Source organism: Balaenoptera acutorostrata, chromosome 4 (genome assembly GCF_949987535.1).
Source record: "Balaenoptera acutorostrata chromosome 4, mBalAcu1.1, whole genome shotgun sequence".
Taxonomy (NCBI): domain Eukaryota; kingdom Metazoa; phylum Chordata; class Mammalia; order Artiodactyla; family Balaenopteridae; genus Balaenoptera; species Balaenoptera acutorostrata.
The window spans coordinates 70,082,052-70,101,608 of NC_080067.1; the positions used below are offsets into that span (position 1 = coordinate 70,082,052).

The 19,557-nt window shown below is 39.1% G+C and overlaps 2 protein-coding genes and 4 non-coding genes across 12 annotated transcripts; 5 read left to right on the top strand and 1 right to left on the bottom strand.

Annotated features, from left to right (window-relative positions):
- Window positions 1-49: 49 nt before the first annotated feature.
- EIF4A2 (eukaryotic translation initiation factor 4A2) lies at window positions 50-6,419 on the top strand. Of its 4 annotated transcripts, none has more exons than XR_009008160.1 (12): window positions 86-178; window positions 989-1,037; window positions 1,127-1,259; window positions 1,551-1,690; window positions 2,440-2,608; window positions 2,706-2,815; window positions 3,070-3,213; window positions 3,526-3,663; window positions 3,911-4,000; window positions 4,226-4,305; window positions 4,757-4,863; window positions 5,633-5,775. XR_009008160.1 is itself a non-coding variant. In XM_007195246.3 (11 exons), the coding sequence occupies exons 1-11, from the start codon at window positions 150-152 to the stop codon at window positions 5,775-5,777; spliced, it is 1,224 nt and encodes a 407-aa protein (XP_007195308.1). In that variant the 5' UTR covers window positions 50-149; the 3' UTR covers window positions 5,778-6,419. The 4 variants fall into 4 exon arrangements, 2 of the variants coding, with proteins under 2 accessions (XP_007195308.1, XP_007195307.1); XR_003621771.2 differs by having other exon boundaries at window positions 4,757-4,867; window positions 5,633-5,773; XM_007195246.3 differs by lacking the exon at window positions 4,757-4,863 and having other exon boundaries at window positions 50-178; window positions 992-1,037; window positions 5,633-6,419.
- LOC114235666 (small nucleolar RNA SNORD2) lies at window positions 1,381-1,449 on the top strand. Its single transcript, XR_003621790.1, has one exon. It is a non-coding gene; the product is annotated as a small nucleolar RNA SNORD2 (small nucleolar RNA).
- On the top strand, window positions 3,260-3,438 carry LOC114235663 (small nucleolar RNA SNORA81). Its single transcript, XR_003621787.1, has one exon. It is a non-coding gene; the product is annotated as a small nucleolar RNA SNORA81 (small nucleolar RNA).
- On the top strand, window positions 3,715-3,846 carry LOC114235670 (small nucleolar RNA SNORA63). The gene has a single exon (XR_003621794.1). It is a non-coding gene; the product is annotated as a small nucleolar RNA SNORA63 (small nucleolar RNA).
- LOC114235659 (small nucleolar RNA SNORA4) lies at window positions 4,027-4,166 on the top strand. The gene has a single exon (XR_003621783.1). It is a non-coding gene; the product is annotated as a small nucleolar RNA SNORA4 (small nucleolar RNA).
- On the bottom strand, window positions 6,414-19,191 carry RFC4 (replication factor C subunit 4). 4 transcript variants are annotated; one of them, XM_057545468.1, is made up of 12 exons: window positions 18,910-19,191; window positions 18,370-18,502; window positions 17,413-17,555; window positions 15,820-15,898; window positions 12,466-12,545; window positions 10,441-10,560; window positions 8,873-9,016; window positions 8,560-8,680; window positions 7,852-7,977; window positions 6,843-6,923; window positions 6,648-6,764; window positions 6,414-6,570 (listed from the first exon to the last, which is right to left on the bottom strand). In XM_057545468.1, exons 2-12 carry the CDS (start codon window positions 18,391-18,393, stop codon window positions 6,475-6,477), a joined length of 1,131 nt encoding a protein of 376 aa, XP_057401451.1. In that variant the 5' UTR covers window positions 18,394-18,502; window positions 18,910-19,191; the 3' UTR covers window positions 6,414-6,474. The 4 variants fall into 4 exon arrangements, with proteins under 4 accessions (XP_057401451.1, XP_007195309.2, XP_057401450.1 ...); XM_007195247.2 differs by having other exon boundaries at window positions 18,370-18,571; XM_057545467.1 differs by having other exon boundaries at window positions 18,370-18,583.
- Window positions 19,192-19,557: the final 366 nt, after the last annotated feature.

Sequence of the window (19,557 nt, forward strand, 5' to 3'; positions counted from 1 at the left end):
TAAGCACCCCACGATCACAATTTTGTGGCTGGTCGAAGAACGACGGGAAAATTCCTCCGCAGAAAACGGGTCCCGGCCGCGAGCCTATAAAAAACGGGTGGTGCGGCTCCTCTGTCTTTCCAGTCGGGCACTGAGTGGTTTTTCGGATCATGTCTGGTAGCTCCGCGGATTATAACAGGTATGCCGCTTCCTCGGTGGTGGTGGTGCTCTGTGGCACAGGTTCTAAGGCGCCGGAGGAGGTTGTAATAGATGGAGAGGAGGCAGGGAACCCCGGGTTCATAGGCGTGGCTTTGGGGTACAGTACTCTTGTGTTTTTCGAGAATCTTCCATGATAGGTAGGGCCCGGATTGTGGGGAGACGGGTAAGAAAACGGGCTGGTGAAAGAGTGTGTTTTCCCGAAGACGCCTTGAAATCGCGGCCGCTTCCCCTGCCCGTACGGAGCCCGGCATTTAGTGGCAGCCGTGGCGCAGTCCGCAGTCGGTACGGTGTAACTGGGTTGTCTAAAGCTTTATTCGCGGCCAGCGGCGCGGTTTGGGAGCGCTAGGCAGTAGGTTGGGTGGGGGCAGGACGGCAGCGGCGGCCGGAGGCCGGATGGGGCCGGGCCGGCAACGGGGTCCCGGCGAACCGTTGGCAAGGCCTCGCCGGGCCTAGGCCGGCGTCAATCACTACGGCTTGCGCATTGTTAGGGGCGGAGCTCGGCGCGTGGAGTTCTCGCGAGACGGTGCACTGCCGAGAGGGGAGCGCCTGGCGCTCAGGCCTGGGGGGAAGGGCCGGCGTCCGTGAGGTCTTTCCGGGCGTCCCCGGTTCCTAACCTTTGAGCGGCGGCGCAGTACATCGTGTGCCTGCGGCACCAGCTGCCTTTGCTCGTTTGGGAATTGTACACGTGCGGGGGAGAGCGACCGGATGAGAAAGGGCTTCTCTCCCCCTCAATGTGCAGTTGCAGGGGTTTGGGGAAGGGACGTTCTCCTAACAGCAGTATTTTTGTCAGCAGAGAACATGGCGGCCCAGAGGGAATGGAGCCCGATGGTGTCATCGAGGTAAGAAATGGGAGTGGAATTTGGAACTTTGGAAAGGTGAGGTTGTTCATCCGTTTATTCCTTTTTTTTTTTTTTTTTTTAACTTTCAGAGCAACTGGAATGAAATTGTTGATAACTTTGATGATATGAATTTAAAGGAGTCTCTTCTTCGAGGCATCTATGCTTATGGTTTTGAGAAGCCATCAGCTATTCAGCAGAGAGCTATTATCCCGTGTATTAAAGGTAAAAGAACTCGTTGGCGCTTCTTAAAAGTGAATTCCCTGTTCTGCATAGACCTGCCCCTTTTTCTCTTTAATATGGGAAAATTACCTTCTGGGGGACTAGCACCTATTTGTATTCCTTAAAGTGAAATGATGGCAATCATCTTTCGGGACTGACCTGAAATGAAGAGAATACTCATTGCTGATCACTTGATTATTTGGGCGTAATTCATGTTCCAAATGGAATACGTGGTGTAAACTAGAAGTGGCGGTTTGATGGGGGATCGGTAAATGTGTATCCTACTTTTTTTAGGGTATGATGTGATTGCTCAAGCTCAGTCAGGTACTGGCAAGACAGCCACATTTGCTATTTCCATCCTGCAACAGTTGGAGATTGAGTTCAAGGAGACCCAAGCACTAGTATTGGCCCCCACCAGAGAACTGGCTCAACAGGTATTGATAGTGTAGTTCACAAAAACTGCTTGCGTGTTGTACAGGTTTCAGGTTTCACAATTGTGAAGAATTTAAAGCTTAGTATAAATTTGTCCTACAGAGCCCTCCTTTTAACTGTCCGTGCATGCAGGGAGTTTCTGTTGAAAGCTAAACAGTCAAACGGGAACTGGGTGTGCAGGTATGGTTTGCAGGGTTGTGTAACAGATTGAGAAACTGAAATTTTTGTTCAGGGTGGACTAGACCTGTTCTCATTTTCAAGTTTGAATGCAGTTGTGCAACATGAAAACTGCAGTGACATGTTATTTGACTGTCTTAGTAGTTTGTGCTGTATCTGTTGCATGCTGTGTTTTCAGAGCTCACTGCCATATTGGTTTGAAGGAAAACCTTGCTAATACATCTGTAGGGTTTATTAAAGCTAAGATTATATACGTCGCAGCACTGCGGGAAAAATTACTGTTTTACCGCTGTTTACACTTTTCTACACAATGAAGAATAACAGTAGGAAATGTTTTTAGTTACGTAGTTGGTACCTGGGGCAATAGGATCTCAAGTTTGACAAGGCACAAGATGTTTTCAGGGAAGTTTATCTTGAGGCATTTAGATTGGTCTGCATTTTAAGCTCGGAAGTAGTTAAGTGCTCTGCATGCATTGAAGCTGTTTGTAGACCAGATATTTGCCATTATGCTTTGGAAGTTAAGTCACAGAACCAGTAATTCTGCTGGATAATAATTAAGGCTTTTGGCTTTCAGATCCAAAAGGTAATTCTGGCACTTGGAGACTATATGGGGGCAACTTGTCATGCCTGCATTGGTGGAACCAATGTTCGAAATGAAATGCAAAAACTTCAGGCTGAAGCACCACATATTGTTGTTGGTACACCAGGGAGAGTGTTTGATATGTTAAACAGAAGATACCTGTGTAAGTATTGCTGTTGAGTATAGTTTGGTTTTACTATTATAAATAAAGAGCATGCCTGCGAACCTAGAGATGATAGTATGACTTTATTTTTAAACAGCTCCAAAATGGATCAAAATGTTTGTTTTGGATGAAGCAGATGAAATGCTGAGCCGAGGGTTTAAGGATCAAATCTATGAGATTTTCCAAAAATTAAATACAAGTATTCAGGTGAGCTTTATTTCACTCCCACTCTTAAAATAGCTGGAGGTTAGGTTTAATGCAGGTAATATTACAACACAACTGAAGTGTTCTATTGTCGTTCCCCCTGCTTAAATCAAAAGCAACTGATGCATAACTCTCTGTCACAATTCCATGCTCAGACAGAGACGCTTGGTCTCAAAGATTTTTTGTCCTCGAGTATTGTGCAGGTTGTGCTAACTACTTGTGTGATGTGTGACACCATAATCAATTTTTTTTTTAAGGTGGTGTTGCTTTCTGCCACAATGCCAACGGATGTGTTGGAAGTGACCAAAAAATTCATGAGAGATCCCATTCGAATTCTGGTGAAAAAGGAAGAATTGACCCTTGAAGGAATTAAACAGTTTTATATTAATGTTGAAAGAGAGGTAATTTGTCTAATTGTCAAACATAAAAATGTAGCCAGGTTTTTTTACCTTCTTGTATAAGCACTGTGCTAAAATTACAGAAACTAGGATCACATCTTGGTTTTTGTAATAATGCTAGCAGAGTACACACAAGAAGAAGAGTAACTGCACTAGGTTGTAAAGGACTGGGGTGGACCTCTTTCTTAATGTCCAATGTCCTTTGTCTTAAGACTTGGTGCAATATGTCTTTAGGCCAATCTTATAATGAGTTTCTAATGAATGTAAGTTGGAAACATGTTAATTACTGTTACCTTTCTCTTTGAAATACTGTAGGAATGGAAGTTGGATACACTTTGTGACTTGTATGAGACACTGACGATTACACAGGCTGTTATTTTTCTCAATACAAGGCGTAAGGTGGACTGGCTCACTGAGAAAATGCATGCCAGGGATTTCACAGTTTCTGCTCTGGTAAGAGGTATTCTAACCTAGTAATGGTAACTGAAGTCTGTACCTTAATTAAAGCAGGATTTAGACTACAATATAGCTGCTAAGTGCTGTGTTGTCGTTCCCCCTGCTCAAAATAAAGTTGTTTCTTAACTATACCTGTCTGCTGTACTCCTGTAGCAGCCAGGGACGCTTGGTCTCATACATGCTGATAAAATTAAATGTTGATTTGATTGGTGATTCTTGAATTAATAGGTTTGTTCCTTCGCAGCATGGTGACATGGACCAGAAGGAAAGAGATGTTATCATGAGGGAATTCCGATCAGGGTCAAGCCGTGTTCTGATCACTACTGACTTGTTGGTAAGTCTCTCACTGCTCTTCTTAATTCACCAAAAGTTTGTTTGGGGGGAAGGTTTTTTAATAACCTTTACCAATTTTGGGCTATTTGGGAGAATAAAGAAAAGACCACACTCCACAGTGAGCTATACCACTTAGTATAGTTCATTACTATTTTGTGGCCTACATTACATAGGTGTCTAGTTTTTCAGTTAGAAGAATTTGAACATCGTCGTCATTGTATTTCAGGCTCGTGGGATTGATGTGCAACAAGTGTCATTGGTTATAAACTATGATCTACCTACCAATCGTGAAAACTATATTCACAGGTAAGTAGATGGCATCTTGACTTTACTGGACTGGTAAAATTCATATTTTGCTTTTCTACTGACTGATTTGTCTGAAAGGTAACCTCAAATCAGGGAATTGAGTAATATGACATAGTAACTTGGTAGGGTGTAATTAAAATTGTACTTGGGAAGATTGGTCATACACAGTGGGAAAACAGTTGTGAATGTTGCCCAAATTGTGGACTCTATACATACAGATATGGTTGTTTTAGATCGGTTGGTCTTAGCTTATTTTTGAGCTGTATTTTTTAGTGATGCTCGTGTCCGTGTCCATGCGCTTTCTTGGTGATTCCTCTATAGTTGGGATTTTCTTGGTGTCATCTGGTAGCAATTTGAGCAGTCCCTGGTTTAGTTATAGTGGCTTTATCCCTAAATAAATTGAATTGTACTTTGTTATATGATGTAAAAAAAGACTTTTTAAAAAATACAGGGGTCGATAGCAGCAGTTGATGACGAGATGGCGCTCAGAAACGGCGTTGACGTTATTTAGGACGTGGAATCATAAGCGAAACAGCACACTGTTTGAATAAAGAGCGAGTCGGTATTTATATTTGTTTTTCTTTTGTCATGATTATTTGATATTTTAAGATGCTCCAGCCAAGGCATTTTGTATACTAGCCTATTAGGTGGTTTGTATTGTCTGGTTTCTATCAGGAAGGTTAGAAAGCTGTTTTTGGAGGTAAACACGTTTGAGTAATTTGAGTTATATAACGTGTGAAACTGAGCAAAAAAGCAGTGATGAGTTTGGGTCACCATACCAAATATTTGTTTTCCCACTGGAAAAAGTTGTAAGTTTTAGACAATAGTTAACCTTGCAGCATTTGTATTTGCAGTTTACAGTTCCAGAAGTGCGTCGAAATGGATTACATAACTGTTCTTTTTGTTTTATCCCTGGCGTTTTACATCTGTCCCAGGCTGACATCTGCTCTTGGCTGGCCCACTTTGGTATGGGCTTTAAATTCACTACCCCAAACACAATACTGTCATCTGCTTTAAAAAAACAAAACAAAACAAAAAACACAATACTGTCATCTGCTTTAAAAAAAAGAAAATAAATAATGCTCAAGATACTTGATAAAATCTCATTTTGCAGCCAGACAAGCCTTGAATCCTTTTGGCACTAACTGCAAAGGAAGATTTTTTTCTCTAGATATTGATTAGCAGCTAGTGCTCCAATTAGAAGCACGAACTATAACCTTGATAAGTAAACAGCAGCTGATGGTTAACAAGTGGATCATCATGTTCAGTAGTTCATGCAGCATGTGAAGTAGTATATTCTAATTGCTGATTTCTTTTTCTTACACAGAATTGGCAGAGGGGGTCGATTTGGGAGGAAAGGTGTGGCTATAAACTTTGTTACTGAAGAAGACAAGAGGATTCTTCGTGACATTGAGACTTTCTACAATACTACAGTGGAGGAAATGCCAATGAATGTGGCTGACCTTATTTAATTCCTGGGATGAGATGGTTTTGAATGCAGTGCTCGCTGTTGCTGAATAGGCGATCACAACGTGCATTGTGCTTCTTTCTTTGGGAATATTTGAATCTTGTCTCAATGCTCATAACGGATCAGAAATACAGATTTTGATAGCAGAGCGACATTAGTCGTGAGCTCTTGTGAGGAAAGTCGTTGGCTTTATCCTCTTTAGAGTTAGACTGTTGGGGTGGGTATAAAAGATGGGGTCTGTAAAATCTTTCTTTCTTAGAAATTTATTTCCTAGTTCTGTAGAAATGGTTGTATTAGATGTTCTCTATCATTTAATAATATACTTGTGGACTAAAAGATATAAGTGCTGTATAAAATCAGCCAATTATGTTAAACTAGCATATCTGCCTTTATTGTGTTTGTCATTAGCCTGAATAGAAAGGCCTTTAAAATTGATTTTTTTAGAAAGCATTTGAATGCATTTTGTTTGGTATTATATTTATTCAATAAAGTATTTAATTAGTGCTAAGTGTGAACTGGACCCTGTTGCTAAGCCCCAGCAAACAATCATCCTAGATAGGGTTAAACGTTTACCCCAGTAAAATTGCCATATTGCACATGTCTTAATGAAGTTTGAATGTTAAATAAATTGTATATTCACTTTAAAGGTGCTTTAGTCATTTTATTTTAAATTGTTCACAAAAATACATACTGAATATATTTTAACAGTTCTGAGTTAACTGCTGCATGACAGTTGCACAGAGGCCAATCAGCTGTAGATGTTCATCAGCACCATCTGCTAAGCATTTATCAACTTCCTACGAGAAAATGAAAGATTAGTAATTTCCCTTTTAGGTGTGTATGCTGTGCTGAAATGCAGAAGATGCCTACTTACAGCAAGTTTTTCTGTAATAACAGACTTCTGTTTATCAGAAAGGTTATCATTTTCTACAACCCCATCATGAAGTTGATTTACAAGCTGAGTTGCTGCATGACCCTCATCTATTAAGTCCTGTAGCAGAAAAAAAAAAAAGATTTTGGTATGATTTCCATTCCTCCCCCCCACCCCAGGTTAGTAAAGTGTCTTTACCTTTACCACAGCTTCTAGTTTGTCAAAAGAGCCACTCTGACATGCAGCAAATACTCCATCAATTGTTTCAGCTGGTATTACCTAAAATAAAGAATTAAAGAATTAATAAAGAATAAAAATAAAGTTTCTGGGTGAAGACGGTTGACTCGTTTCTCTGCCAAGCCTGTGCAAACTCCCTGGTGGTCTGTGCTACAGGACATGTGCCACTTCAAGTGTGGAACTGTTACCTGATGCTGAATCCACACATACAGAGTTGGGAGGGCAAAGAACTGAAAAAGGGTCAGCTTCAAGCCGTATGCTCATCTGGTCTCCAGATACGTGATGCAGAAAGCTACTGGACCTGAAACAAACTCTGGAAACATCCTATTTCTAAGATGCCACTAACAAAATGCAGAGATTGGTTGGTTGATGTTTCATTACAATACAAAATAAAATCTGAAGACAAGGGTGTGGCACAAGAGAATTCATTTAATGATTTGTAAGTTGGATATGATCCTTTTTCCTTTATAAGAAAAGGGATGTCTGTTATCTCTTTTAACTGCCACATCCCTGCCTGCCTGAAGCATTCTGATACTCCCAGAATGGTATAAATGTTTATATTCCCTCAAAATTCATGTTAAAAATCCCTAATGTATTTGGAGGTGGCACCTTTGGCAGGTGATAGGAGAGTGGAGCCCTCATGAATGGGATTAGTGCCCTTATAAAAGGCTCAGAAAGCTTTTTGCCACAGGACGGTGCAGGGAGGTAAAGGCCATCCGTGAACTAGGAGTCTACTCAACTAGGAAGTGTGTCCTCAGGCACTGAATCTGGGGGCACCTTGATCTTGGATTCCCAGCCTCTAGAACTATGATATTTTTGTTTATAAGTCACGCAGCCTATGGCATTTGTTAACAGCAGCCTGAATGGGACTAAGCACATAATAAGCATTCCATATATATATCTGAATTAAAAATTTTCTAGAAGCCACAAAAGAGCCAACTAAAAATTTAAGAATATCCAGTGCTCTTACCCCAGCAATGTCTGTGATCACCTTTCCTGTGACCTCCTTTCCACCTGTTAATCGAGTAGCACTTTGAAGAAATGTAATGGCTTTCCTTAAGTCTCCTTCTGACACTTTAACAAGATGAGCTAGTCCCTGAAGAGAGAAAAGTTCTTTAACCTGTTAATGGCCAATTAAGGATGACTTTAATAAAAATGAAAAGCACTGTGTTAGCCTAGAGTTATGGGGAAAAACAAAATCCATTACCATTTTTGAGGGAATGTCAGTTCTATAGTGGCAGAATTCATGGAGACAGCCTTGATTACATACAGCAAGGAGAATTCAAATTAGTTAAGTTCTGTTATAATGAATAAGGGCCTATACATTCTATCACTGTGCTAGAATTTCATCATACCAAATTAGTCCTTGCAGTGGAGTATGGGTAATGACAAGTGGAGTACGCTGTCATGCAGAGATTGGCTGTTGCAGAATTTGCATCCTAACATGAAATCTGCCTCAGCTTTGGGTCTCTGAAGTATTGACAGATAATAAACTTATTATAGCAACAGAAAGGCTGAACCAGTAATTCCTAGACATTCTGTTTATTTAGCTTAACTTTGCCTGAAGAATCGGCACCAGAAATTGAAGCAACACAAATTTGACTTTCAGGAAGGGCCTCTTCATAGGCATTCATCAAAGGAATTAGTAATTTACAATAATTGTAATAATAGTGATTACCTCATTGCTGATTTTGATATGTTCTTTATCAGCGATGTCTAGTAATCGCTGCTGTTGAATTTTATCTGACAGAGGTTTGAAGCGGAATTTAGAACATCTAGAGGTCAGAGGTTCAATTATTCTGTAAAATATTGGAAAAAACAAGTCAGTGGCTAAAGAAGAAACTCCCCCGAAGAACTCATTTTTGTCAAGGACAAATCAAGATTTGATGGAGAAACTAATGTAGGCTTGAAACATTTAAATTTTTTCTCTCCCTATTTGGGGCTATCAAAATAAGGCTGCCTAGCATCCACCTTTAGGGCGTTACACATACCGACTGACGTAGTTACAGATGAGACAGAATCGGGTGGTTTTAGACTCTTTCTCCATGGTACGTCTTAAAGCTGCCTGAGCAGCTGAGGTCATAGAATCTGCTTCATCCAGGATCACAATTTTAAAAGGAGGGCATGGCTTCCCGCTGATTCAGAGAAACACAAAGGAGTTATAATTCACACATCATTATCACAATCTAATTTTTAGAACATTCTCATCACCCCAAAAGGAAGCCCTGTGACCCTTAGGAGTCATTTCTTTTTTCTCTCCCAACTGTCCCAGCCGTAGGCAATCAGGAATCTCTACTTTCTGTTTCCACAGATTTGTCTATTCTGGACACTTCATATAAATGGAACCACATGTTGTCAACGTAATACATTGTCTTTTGTGATTGGCTTCTTTCGCTTAATGTAATGTTTTTAAGGTTCATCCATGTTGTAGTATATCATTACTTCATTTCTTTTTATTGTCAAATACTATGGCAAGCGGATGGATATACTGCGTTTCATCCATTCTTTAGTTGATGGATGTTGGGTTGTTTCCATGTTTTGACTACTATGAATAATGCTGCTATGAACATTTGTGTACATGTATATATGTTTTCATTTCTTGTCAGTATATATTCTAGGACTGGAATTGCTGGGTCATATGGTAACTCACAGGGGAACTGCCAAACTGTTTTCAAGATGGCTGCACCATTTTACATTCCAACCAGCGACGTATAAGGGTTCCAATTTCTCCACATCCGTGCTAATACTTATTTTCTGTCTTTTTGCATCCTAGTGGGTATAAAGCGGTATTTTCATCATGGGTTTGATTTGCATTTCTCTAATGGCTCATGATGTTGATGAGCATGTTTTGATATGCTTATTGACCACTTGTGTATTTTCCTTAGAGTAATGTCTATTCAGATCCTTTGCCCATTTTTAAATTGGGTTGTCTTATTATTATTGAGTTGTAAGGGTTCTTTATTCTTGATCTAAGTCCCTTATCATGTATGTGATTTATATACATTGTCAATCCAAGGTGGATATCAAAAACTGAATTATTCACTTTCTACAAATCCCTAAGTGTGCTCTGATATAAATTTAAATATATGCCAGGTACCAAAAATTTAACCTTGGAACTTTGCCACCTAAGGAGTATACACAGTTGCGTAAACATCCCTATTGAATTATTATTAGTAACAACTCCTTTTTCACTCTAAAAGTGTCCCAGTTTGGATAAGGTTTTACATTGTCACCAACTATGAAATATACTGAAGCTTAAGATATATGATAGGACTTCTAAAAAATAATATAATAGCAAAAATCAGGATTTTTATTATGAGTGTACGACCAAACCATCACATTTGATTAATAAATACTCCTTAGACAAATATCGATTAAAAACCCTTGACAGCTAAACAACTTAAAATTAGTTACTATAATGGAAAGGTCATTTCTAGGTTTAAATAATTTAGATAAAAATACAATCTAACATGAAAAAGAAGTTGAAAATCTGGCAGAAACATGTTTTTTAAACAAATACAATGACATGGTATAGAGAAGGGAAGGTGAGCTTACTTACTCTGAACGGCTTCCTGTCACAGTTAACTGGGCAAAATTCTTCACTTTCTCTCTAACTACTTGTATTCCACGTTCATCAGATGCATTTAACTCAAGAACTCTTAATCGAAAAAGTTCAGGCCTATGTCAAAATGGAAAAAAATTATGAAACATCATAGAGCATAAAGTAACCCAGGTTTAAACCATATTTTAACATTTGTACATTTTTCAGTAGTTTAAAATACACCTAGTAAACAATATGAATAGAAGGTATACAATTCATTCTGTATTTTCTCTTTTGCAAAGGCATACAGTTAACATTCTGGCTTTTTTCCATGCATTTAAAAAAAAAGGTAGATGATACCACATAATGCACTAAATTTTAAATCAATTTTCCACTTTGGACTGTATCATAAGCATCTTGCCATGTCATGATAAACACTGTAAAAAACCATTTTAATAGCTATATGACTTTCTAACCTAAGATTGTAACATCATTTACTTAGCATCCTTCTGTTGTTAGACATTTAGATAGTTTTAGAGATGTTACAATTTTAAATAATGCTGCAATGTAGCATATTTTGAATTATTTCCATAAAGTAGTTTGCTATAAGGAAAATTACTGGATCAAAAATGAACAGTTAATTTTTAAGTGAGTTTTTTTAAAAAAATATTAAAAGTAACTCTCTGTAGGAAAATCTGAGAACTCAAAAGAAAATAAAAATACCTGGCACACACTGCCAAACCCTGTTTTGAAGACTTCCTTCTAGTTATTTTTTTATATATGTGTGTATATTTTTTTTAATAGAAAAAAAACAAGAGTTGGGATTTCGTCTTTATTTTTCCTAAATAGCATGATATCCTATGCATTTTTCTATGGGCATAAACATCTAGAAAGCTCTGTGCATGTATTTTCTATTTTAAAACCACATATACTATTAAAGGTGGAATTTATAGTTAAGTCCTTTTAGGTCTATCAAGACAAACATTATTTTAAAAAAATATTTTACAAGTTATATAATTTGGGCTAACCTACTGTAGAACAACTAATAATAAACTATACTTAACAGTTTCATGATGACTACATCGCTAAGGATGATTCAGACTGGATCTGATTGAGTTGTAAAATAATCAAAAAAGCTCTCTTAAAATTTCCTTGGGAAAATGAAAGTTGCTGTCAAATAAAATCCTCGGTTCAGAGCAGCTTCCTCTTTTGTCCTCCACATTTCAACAGAACTGATTATCCTTATATATTTGGTGGTTTCAGAGGCATCTAATTATCTTCATGTGTAGGATTTCAGATGTACCCTTAGGCCATATGCCTGATATTAAAATTCTGGATTAATTAAAGATAGCCTTTGTTATGTTGGTGCATGTTGCATAGATATCAGACATGGCTGATACGTATCTTTTAACCTTAGGTAAAGGGTTCCTCTACTACAACAGTTGGCTAAGCAGAGACAGTCAGTCTAGGACTGACTAAGAAGGTGGCTCACAGAGATTTTCTGCTGTACCTGGAATCATACTGCCTCAACTACTACACACTCTGTTTATACTCAGGATACTTGAGGGCAAGGAGCTGGCCCAGCCACTCCAGAGGCAGGCCCTGGCAAGTCCAGAGCAAGAAGGAACTCAAGAAGGGGTGGTGTGCGTCAGTAGCATCAAACAGCAAATTCTATGACAGATGTGAGCACGACCATTAAAAGTCATGAAACTATCAGCATGACTGGAGATAGGGTCTTCTGGTTTCCAAAATCATAATGAAAGAGTTAAAAGTGATGAAAAAAAATCACAAGGCTCCTTGTAGTACATTCAAACATTTGAACAAGGTTCAGAATAAAGGTTACAAAAGATAACAGGCAAGCTAATTTATTAGAGGGGAGGAACTGGAAATGGGCCAGCTGGATTATTAAAAAATTCAGAACAAAAATAAACCCAACAACCTCACAGAAAAAACCAAATGCAAAGTTTTAGAGAATGAAAAGCAGTACCAGAGATTCTTAGTGTCAAGTCTTTAAAAAAGAGAGAGAGAGAGGTTTCAACTTACCCAAAGAGTTCCCTAGCTGCTGCCAAAATAGTGGATGTTTTTCCAGTTCCAGGTGGCCCGTAAAACAAGAGATTAGGGAGCTGTAGAAGATAAATTTTATTTTTTTTTAAATTGTATTCTGGCACAAATAGGTGAAAGTGACTGAAAATGTCTATGGAACAGTGCAATGACTTCCCTAATAGGGCATATATATCTGAATACAAGGATTTCTTAATATAACTGGTATCATAGTAATAACAGTACTAAATCCTGCTTTTTCACAAACACTATCATTTTTCCCTAAGAGGTCTTTCTAATATAATATCTTAAGCTGAATCAATATTTATGATTGTTCTACACCTAATCTAATACTTAGGTGGGATTTTCAAAGCTGGAATTAAAACCCTCTTATTTCTGAAGGGAATACTAGGCTTCTGTCAGTTCCCTATCCCACACCTAGGCTCAGGACTGGGCAAGATTTTATATTTTATAAAGATGTCAGTTGCTTCAAAAGGGACACAGACCAAATTGGATTTGGCCAATACTGAGGAAAAAGGAGTGAAAAATGGCATACTGGGGCTTTGCATGAGCTAAAGTTCTAAGAACAGAAATATTAAAAAAACCAAGCATCTTTTAAGTGCCAGGCCGTGGTCCACATCATGATTACGTACCCTGCCTGTAGGGATACCCGCATGTATCAGGGAGATTTCATCAGTGGAAGACAGGATAAGATTAAATAACTAGTTATCTTCTTTTATACCTTAAGTCTAGCTGGCTTGGTGCCTACCAAATAGGCAACTGATCTGTGGTACAGATTAACGAATGTACTAAACTCTAATGAGCACTGTTATGAAACTGTACATTCTTTTTTCTTTTAATTTTATTTCATATTGGAGTACAGCTGATTTAAATGTTGTGTTAATTTCAGGTGTACAGCAGAGTGATTCAGTTATACATATATCTATTCTTTTTCAAATTCTTTTCCCATTTAGGTTATTACAGAGTATTAAGCAGAGTTCCCTATGCTATACAGCAGGTCCTTGTTGGTTATCTATTTTAAACATAGCAATGTGTACATGTCAACCCTAAACTCCCAATCTATCCCCCCACCAACGCTTCCCCCCTGGTAACCATTAAGTTTGTTCGCTAATTCTGTGAGTCTGTTTCTGTTTTGTAAATAAGTTCATTTGTATCATTTTCTTTTAGATTCCGAATATAAGTGATATATATTTGTCTTTCTCCGTGAAACTATACATTTCTTTCATGTACGGAAATCACTGCACATAGGAAACTAAGCAGTATGGTTTATTTGCTTCCACTCTTGCCTAACCTTCCCCCTTCCCATCCATTCATTCTTCACCCAAATCAGATGCCAATCTGCTTGCTACTTAAAGCTATTCACTGTATTCATACTCCACTTAGAAAAACAAAACAGACAAAAAAAATCACCCTGCTTACCATAACCTACAAGGATGTCCATGATCTGCTCACCACCTCTCTCACTTTCTAGGTTCCAACTTAGAATGGCCTCCAATAGCTAAGAACTTTCTGGCCTGCACGTATGCTGTCCCCCATGAGCTGGGGTCTGACTCCATTCTTCTGTTTGGCAACTCCTACTGCATTACAAGTCAGAAGCCTTCCCTGACCACCCAATCTAAAGAGGGTCTCCTCTGTTATCCTCTCACTGGTCTTTGTTGCACTTGATATAATTTCCAATTATTTATTGTTATTTATGTAACTGTTGGGTTTAATTGTAAAATACCCATTCACCTCACTATATGAGAAGCTTGAGAAGATCAAGAACCTTATTTGTTCTATTCACATCTATATTCTCAGCATCTCCCACAGTACTCAGTATGCACCAAGTAAATAAACCAACACATAAATGTATTAGTTAAAAGACTACTACTGTTACACTGGTAACATACAGCTTAAGATACAAACTATGAGATACACTATTTAAAAACAAAAGCAAAAGCAAAACCTCCTAGGCTTCTTCATTTTTAAGGTTGTAACTGTTATTTTGATCCAACTACCTCAGTAGTTGTAATGATTCATCCAGTCAACTATTACAATAATTTAAATTCTTTAAAACATGGTTAAATTACTCAACCCTACATTATGTAACAGTCTGATATATATATATATATATATATATATATATATATATATATATATGCATTCAAGAACTGTACATGGACTAGCAGTTCTAAAATTTGATTTCTGAAAAATCTCATAATTCTACTGTAAAACCCTTTAATATAAATGAAGGAATGAATTTTTTCCTTTACTCTCTAGAGTTAAAAAAATTACTTCAACTTTAAGTTTCAAAAAGCTTAAGTCTGAAAAGAAACAAGTCATTAAACAAGTGGATAAAGAAGAAAGTTCTTAGTTCAGCCTCATAAATTAGATGGTATAAAGTAAAGAACTGGATCATAATCCCACTACATTTGCCTAAAGAGTTGAGAATCCCAGCAATTAAAATACATCATGTCCTGCAATCTGTGTAAATATTACCATGCAATTTAAATTGTATAGTATTATAAAATTAAAAGCTAAAGATATTTGGATCAAATCAAAACAAATACTGGTAAAGAAAAAGATTTTCAACACTTTTATAAATATAACTTCTTTCAAACTATATACTGTTTCAGTGTAATTCCAGGAAGAGACCAATGGCAGCAAAAACCAAAGAACCTCTAATTCAAAGCAGCCAGGTTGAGAGGAGGGAAGAAAATCTTGGGAATAAAGTAAAAACCACATCCCACTTTCACCTGCAACTGTTTCCCTTCCTCCACTAAGCTCTTAAAACACTTTATCATATACAGTTTTAAATTGCTAATTCTTCATATGGTTTGTCTCTGAATTAATCTAAAATGCAAGTCACTCAAGGACATTTTATCCCACATATCACAGCAGGCGACATGATGCCAAAAGGAGAACTAAAGGCTCAATTTTTTTTTTGTATTGTAGTTCAAACCACATCCTAAAATTAGGTGAGCAATCATACGGTCAAAGAATCTTTGACTCTCCCTTATAGTGCCTATCATTATCTATAATTCTCGTATTTATTTGCTTACATGTTTATTCTTCTGTGTCTCTCCCCACCAAAATAAAAGCTCACGAGCAAAGGGACCTAGCCTGTCTTGCTCAATGATCTCCACTTGAGTACCATATAACAATCCCATAGGACAGAAAAGGAGATGCACAACAAATATTTGTTGAACTAATCATCCATTGTACAAATAGTAATCAAGAGCCTACTGTATATACAGGATAGTATTTAAAGGGGGCCGAAGGCTATAAAGGAAGGAAGAGGGTGAATAAATTAAGTCTTAAATCTCCCAATGACTTCAGACAGCATCTGCTACTCACATCAGCTCCTTCTAAAGACTTTTTTAGCACTGCAACCACTTCTTCCTGGAAAGCAACTTCATCCACATATTTTGGGCGACTGGAGAAATAGAAAAGAGAGAAGTTATTCAGTGTATTACAGTAGCCACAGAAGTCTCTCCCTTTGCTAAAATACCAATGATAACTCTCTCATATCAGTAATGAAATGAGAAACTTTCATAATTGGATGTGGAAACCCCATCTATATTTACTTTAGGCAAATATATACTGAGGAATGAATAATTTTTCACTTTTCCAGATGCACTGCTTGTATCTGTTGTGCTTACAAAAACTATGCAAAAGGATTTTCTAACATCACAGATGCCAACTGGTTCAAAATGTAAAATGAACATTTGCCTAGAAAGTAATATTATGTTTCGACAACATGCCCCTAAACTGAAAAGGGAGACCTATTTAGCAACCTCAAGATAGGTAACAAAGTTACATATATGTTACATGTTGTTAATTGGTTAATATCAATTTCTCCTATCACCTAACTGCACAAAAAAATGCATACCTATTCACTTCATTGAGGGTTAACAAAATAACAAGCTTAACCAATATGGAGTATAATTTTTGTCTTACATTGTTAACTAATGATGTTAAACGAAGTTATACTCCCAACCCTAAGTTAGGCTCTGTGCTTAGCTAACTAAACAGAAGTTTTTCTTTGATTTATACTTTTCTAACTAATCAGGCCAACACCAGGCAGATATTTTATGTCAGATAATGTTATCTTGGAAAACCAGTGTATATTATAAACCAGGGTTTCATATTCAAATACCTGCAGACTCCAGGCAGATAACAAGAGTGAAGAATTCGAGTGTAAGACAAGAGACACTAGTAGGGACTATGGTGAAGTGACGAACATATGACCTTTCCAAAATGAGTAGTACACACATCCATCTAAGTGTTTTCAGGTGAGAACTTGAATCTAGTGCTGCCTAGTCTCCTGAGTCTGAAAATCTAGATTTTCCCCCTTGTCTAATTTATTTAATGAAAAGTTTCTAGACTTTTATGTGAAATTTCCCATTTTTAAAAGCATTGTTGGTGCCAAACAAAACTTATGAGGGCCTTACTTGGCTTATAAGTAATCTGCAATCCTTTGGTAATAACTGAGGGTACACCAGGGGTTCCGACTACTTGTTATAATATCACTTAGCTGACTGAGATTCAAGAGCCACTTCAGGTGCTGTTTTTGCCAAAAATGTATAAACAAAAACTCAACAATTTTCAGCTATCAGTAATGAAAAGAGGAACAGATTATTTGGACTTAAGTCGAACTCCTAAGAGCTTATAGAAACTCTGTTTTCTTCACTGCTGTATTCCAGCCCCAAAAACCGTAGACCTGAGTTACAGAGAAGGCTGTAGTTCATTCAGAAAATACGTGAATTCAACTAGATTATTCTAAGGTACACTTCAGTTCCAAGGTTCTATGACTTATATAATTGGGTGATTTTTAAGGCAACATTTAAACAAGGCAAATCATCCTCCTCTTAAAAAAAAAAAAGGTGATCAAAACTGGTCAGAGAGATAATTTATTAACTATTTCAACAAAAACAAAAGCGTTCTTACTATTTTTCCACCCACGGAACAGGTTTGGCTTTCTTGTTCTCTCCACTACTTCTGGCAGTGGCAGCTACTCCTCGATCCTTAGTCAACGGTGGTTTACTGCTGATAGATGTACCTTTTAGAAATGCCTGCATGGTTACTTCACCCTGACCAGGTGCAAGACAGAAACGGAAAAGCTCTTTTGAAACCATCATGAGGAAGTACAGCCTGAAAGCACACTTAACCTTATGCAAAGATGTTCAAAAAATATTAAATGAAGGACATCACCCCATGGCCTAGCATCCTCTGAATGCATTCTACTGAGGCCTACAGGGACATAAAAGAGGCCAAAGTGCTGAAGGAACTTAAAATCTACTTATAGGGACTTCGCTGGTGGCACAGTGGGTAAGACTCCGAGCTCCCAATGCAGGGGGCCCGGGTTCGAACCCTGGTCGGGGAATTCGATCCCGCATGCATGCCACAAGCTAAAGATCCTGTGTGCTGCAACGAAGATCCTGCGTGCTGCAACTAAAACCCGGCACAGCCAAAATCTATAAATAAATATTTTTTAAAAATCTACTTATAGTGAGGGACTTACAGAACAAAGTTCTATAACTTTAACAAGCTTTTTGATAAATATGATGGCATTAATGCCCAAACTGTACATGGGTCTCAACCGTCTCTTCCGTCATGGGCCTAACTCTAGCTCAGACCCTGTAATGGACTCAGCAATTAGGAGGAGTACTAGGAGCACAAATGAGAACCTCCACTTCTCTTGGGCCTAGAGCTCCATTGAAGAGCCTATTTTATGGGCAGAGCCCGTGCCTGCCTTCAGACAGAAGCTTCTGTGGGGAGGGGAACGCGGGGGGAGGCGAGATACTTGTTAAAACGGAAACAACTGTTTTTCTCATAGCATGCTCATTTGAAGAAACCAAAACAATTCGGAAAAGCATGAGTAGTTTTAAAAATTCAAAATCTCACCCAGAAGATAAGCACTATTAACATTCACGTAAACATTCTCCCAGGCAGGAAAAGGCTGTTTTTAGGGATAGTTTGTCTGAAAATCCCCAGCATTAATGGCAATTCTATTTTTTCACCGCTGTGTCTCCAGTGCCTGGTACAGGATAGATGCTCCATAAGATTTGGTGACTGAATTACCACTTATCAGACTCAGTTTCGCCTTCTGTAAAAGAAGCTAAGGCCCATTTCATAAGGCAACTGGGTCAAATAAAAGAATCGTGCAAACACACAGCTCTGTGCTTGGCATATGGGTATAATCAATAAATAAAATAAACTGTTAACATCTGTAAACAACTAAGGTTTTTAACGTTATTGGTTTACTCAATCCCTGCCACAGGCTGCCAAACAGTAATACCGCCCAAAGCAGGACTCTGAAGGATGCTGGATTGAGCCACCCGTACACCAAGGGGTGCGCAAGAGGTGAAGGACATCACAGGGGCATCGAAGGCACAGGAGGAGAGGAAAGCGAAGGCAGCCCTCGCAATTTCTCCGGCTGGTCACCTGTTCTCCCCGGCTCCCCGCGTGTGTCCCCGGGCACTGCCTGGGCCTTTTAGCCGCTCGTCTTGAGAGCTAGGACGCCACCGGCTCGTTCCTGAGGTTTCCGCGGCAGGGAAAGGGAGAGGTGGTCGCGAAGTCTTAGCCCCGTTCCCCAAGCGGAGACTCTCAGGCCCATGAAGCCCCGAGCCGCCAAAAGAGGGGGAACCCTTACGGTAGCCGCGGTCAACAAGCAGCCCTTGTTCCCGCCACCGAACAGCGGCGAAGGGCAGGGCGGGAACACGCCGCACGTCAAACGTCACTTCCGGTCCGCTGCGCGCGCCCCGCCTTAAGGGAGCCGTATCCTCCTGTTCTGTGGTGTGTAAGCTGATGAGACACGCGAACTTTCGGGGATGCTGGGGCTGGATGGGAATGAGTCCGGAGGTGTAAATAAAGCTCCATCCTGTCCCGACGTAGCCCTCCGACTAGAGGCTGCGGAGCAAGGGAACTTGAGAGCGGCCGTCTGTAGGAGAGGCTGGGGCCGAGGACCCGCGTGCTCAGCGGACAGGGGCGGGGAGGGCTCCGCGAGCGCTGACCCGCTAGGGAGGTTGAGGAGGGGCTTGTGGGCCTCGAATCGCGGAGGTCCACTCTCTTTTGTAGGTACGAGCCTGCAGA

What these genes read in the sequence shown, in the direction of transcription:
- EIF4A2 (XM_007195245.3), top strand. Translation starts at nt 150, where the DNA reads ATGTCTGGTAGCTCCGCGGATTATAACAG. An exon ending in AGCTCCGCGGATTATAACAG is followed by an intron (nt 179 to 988) that starts GTATGCCGCTTC and finishes TATTTTTGTCAG; the next exon opens with CAGAGAACATGGCGGCCCAG. An exon ending in AGCCCGATGGTGTCATCGAG is followed by an intron (nt 1,038 to 1,126) that starts GTAAGAAATGGG and finishes TTTAACTTTCAG; the next exon opens with AGCAACTGGAATGAAATTGT.
- RFC4 (XM_057545468.1), bottom strand. Translation starts at nt 18,393, where the DNA reads ATGTTAATAGTGCTTATCTTCTGG. An exon ending in GTGACAGGAAGCCGTTCAGA is followed by an intron (nt 9,017 to 10,440) that starts GTAAGTAAGCTC and finishes TCTCTGAATCAG; the next exon opens with CGGGAAGCCATGCCCTCCTT. An exon ending in TTATTACAGAAAAACTTGCT is followed by an intron (nt 6,571 to 6,647) that starts GTAAGTAGGCAT and finishes ATTTTCTCGTAG; the next exon opens with GAAGTTGATAAATGCTTAGC.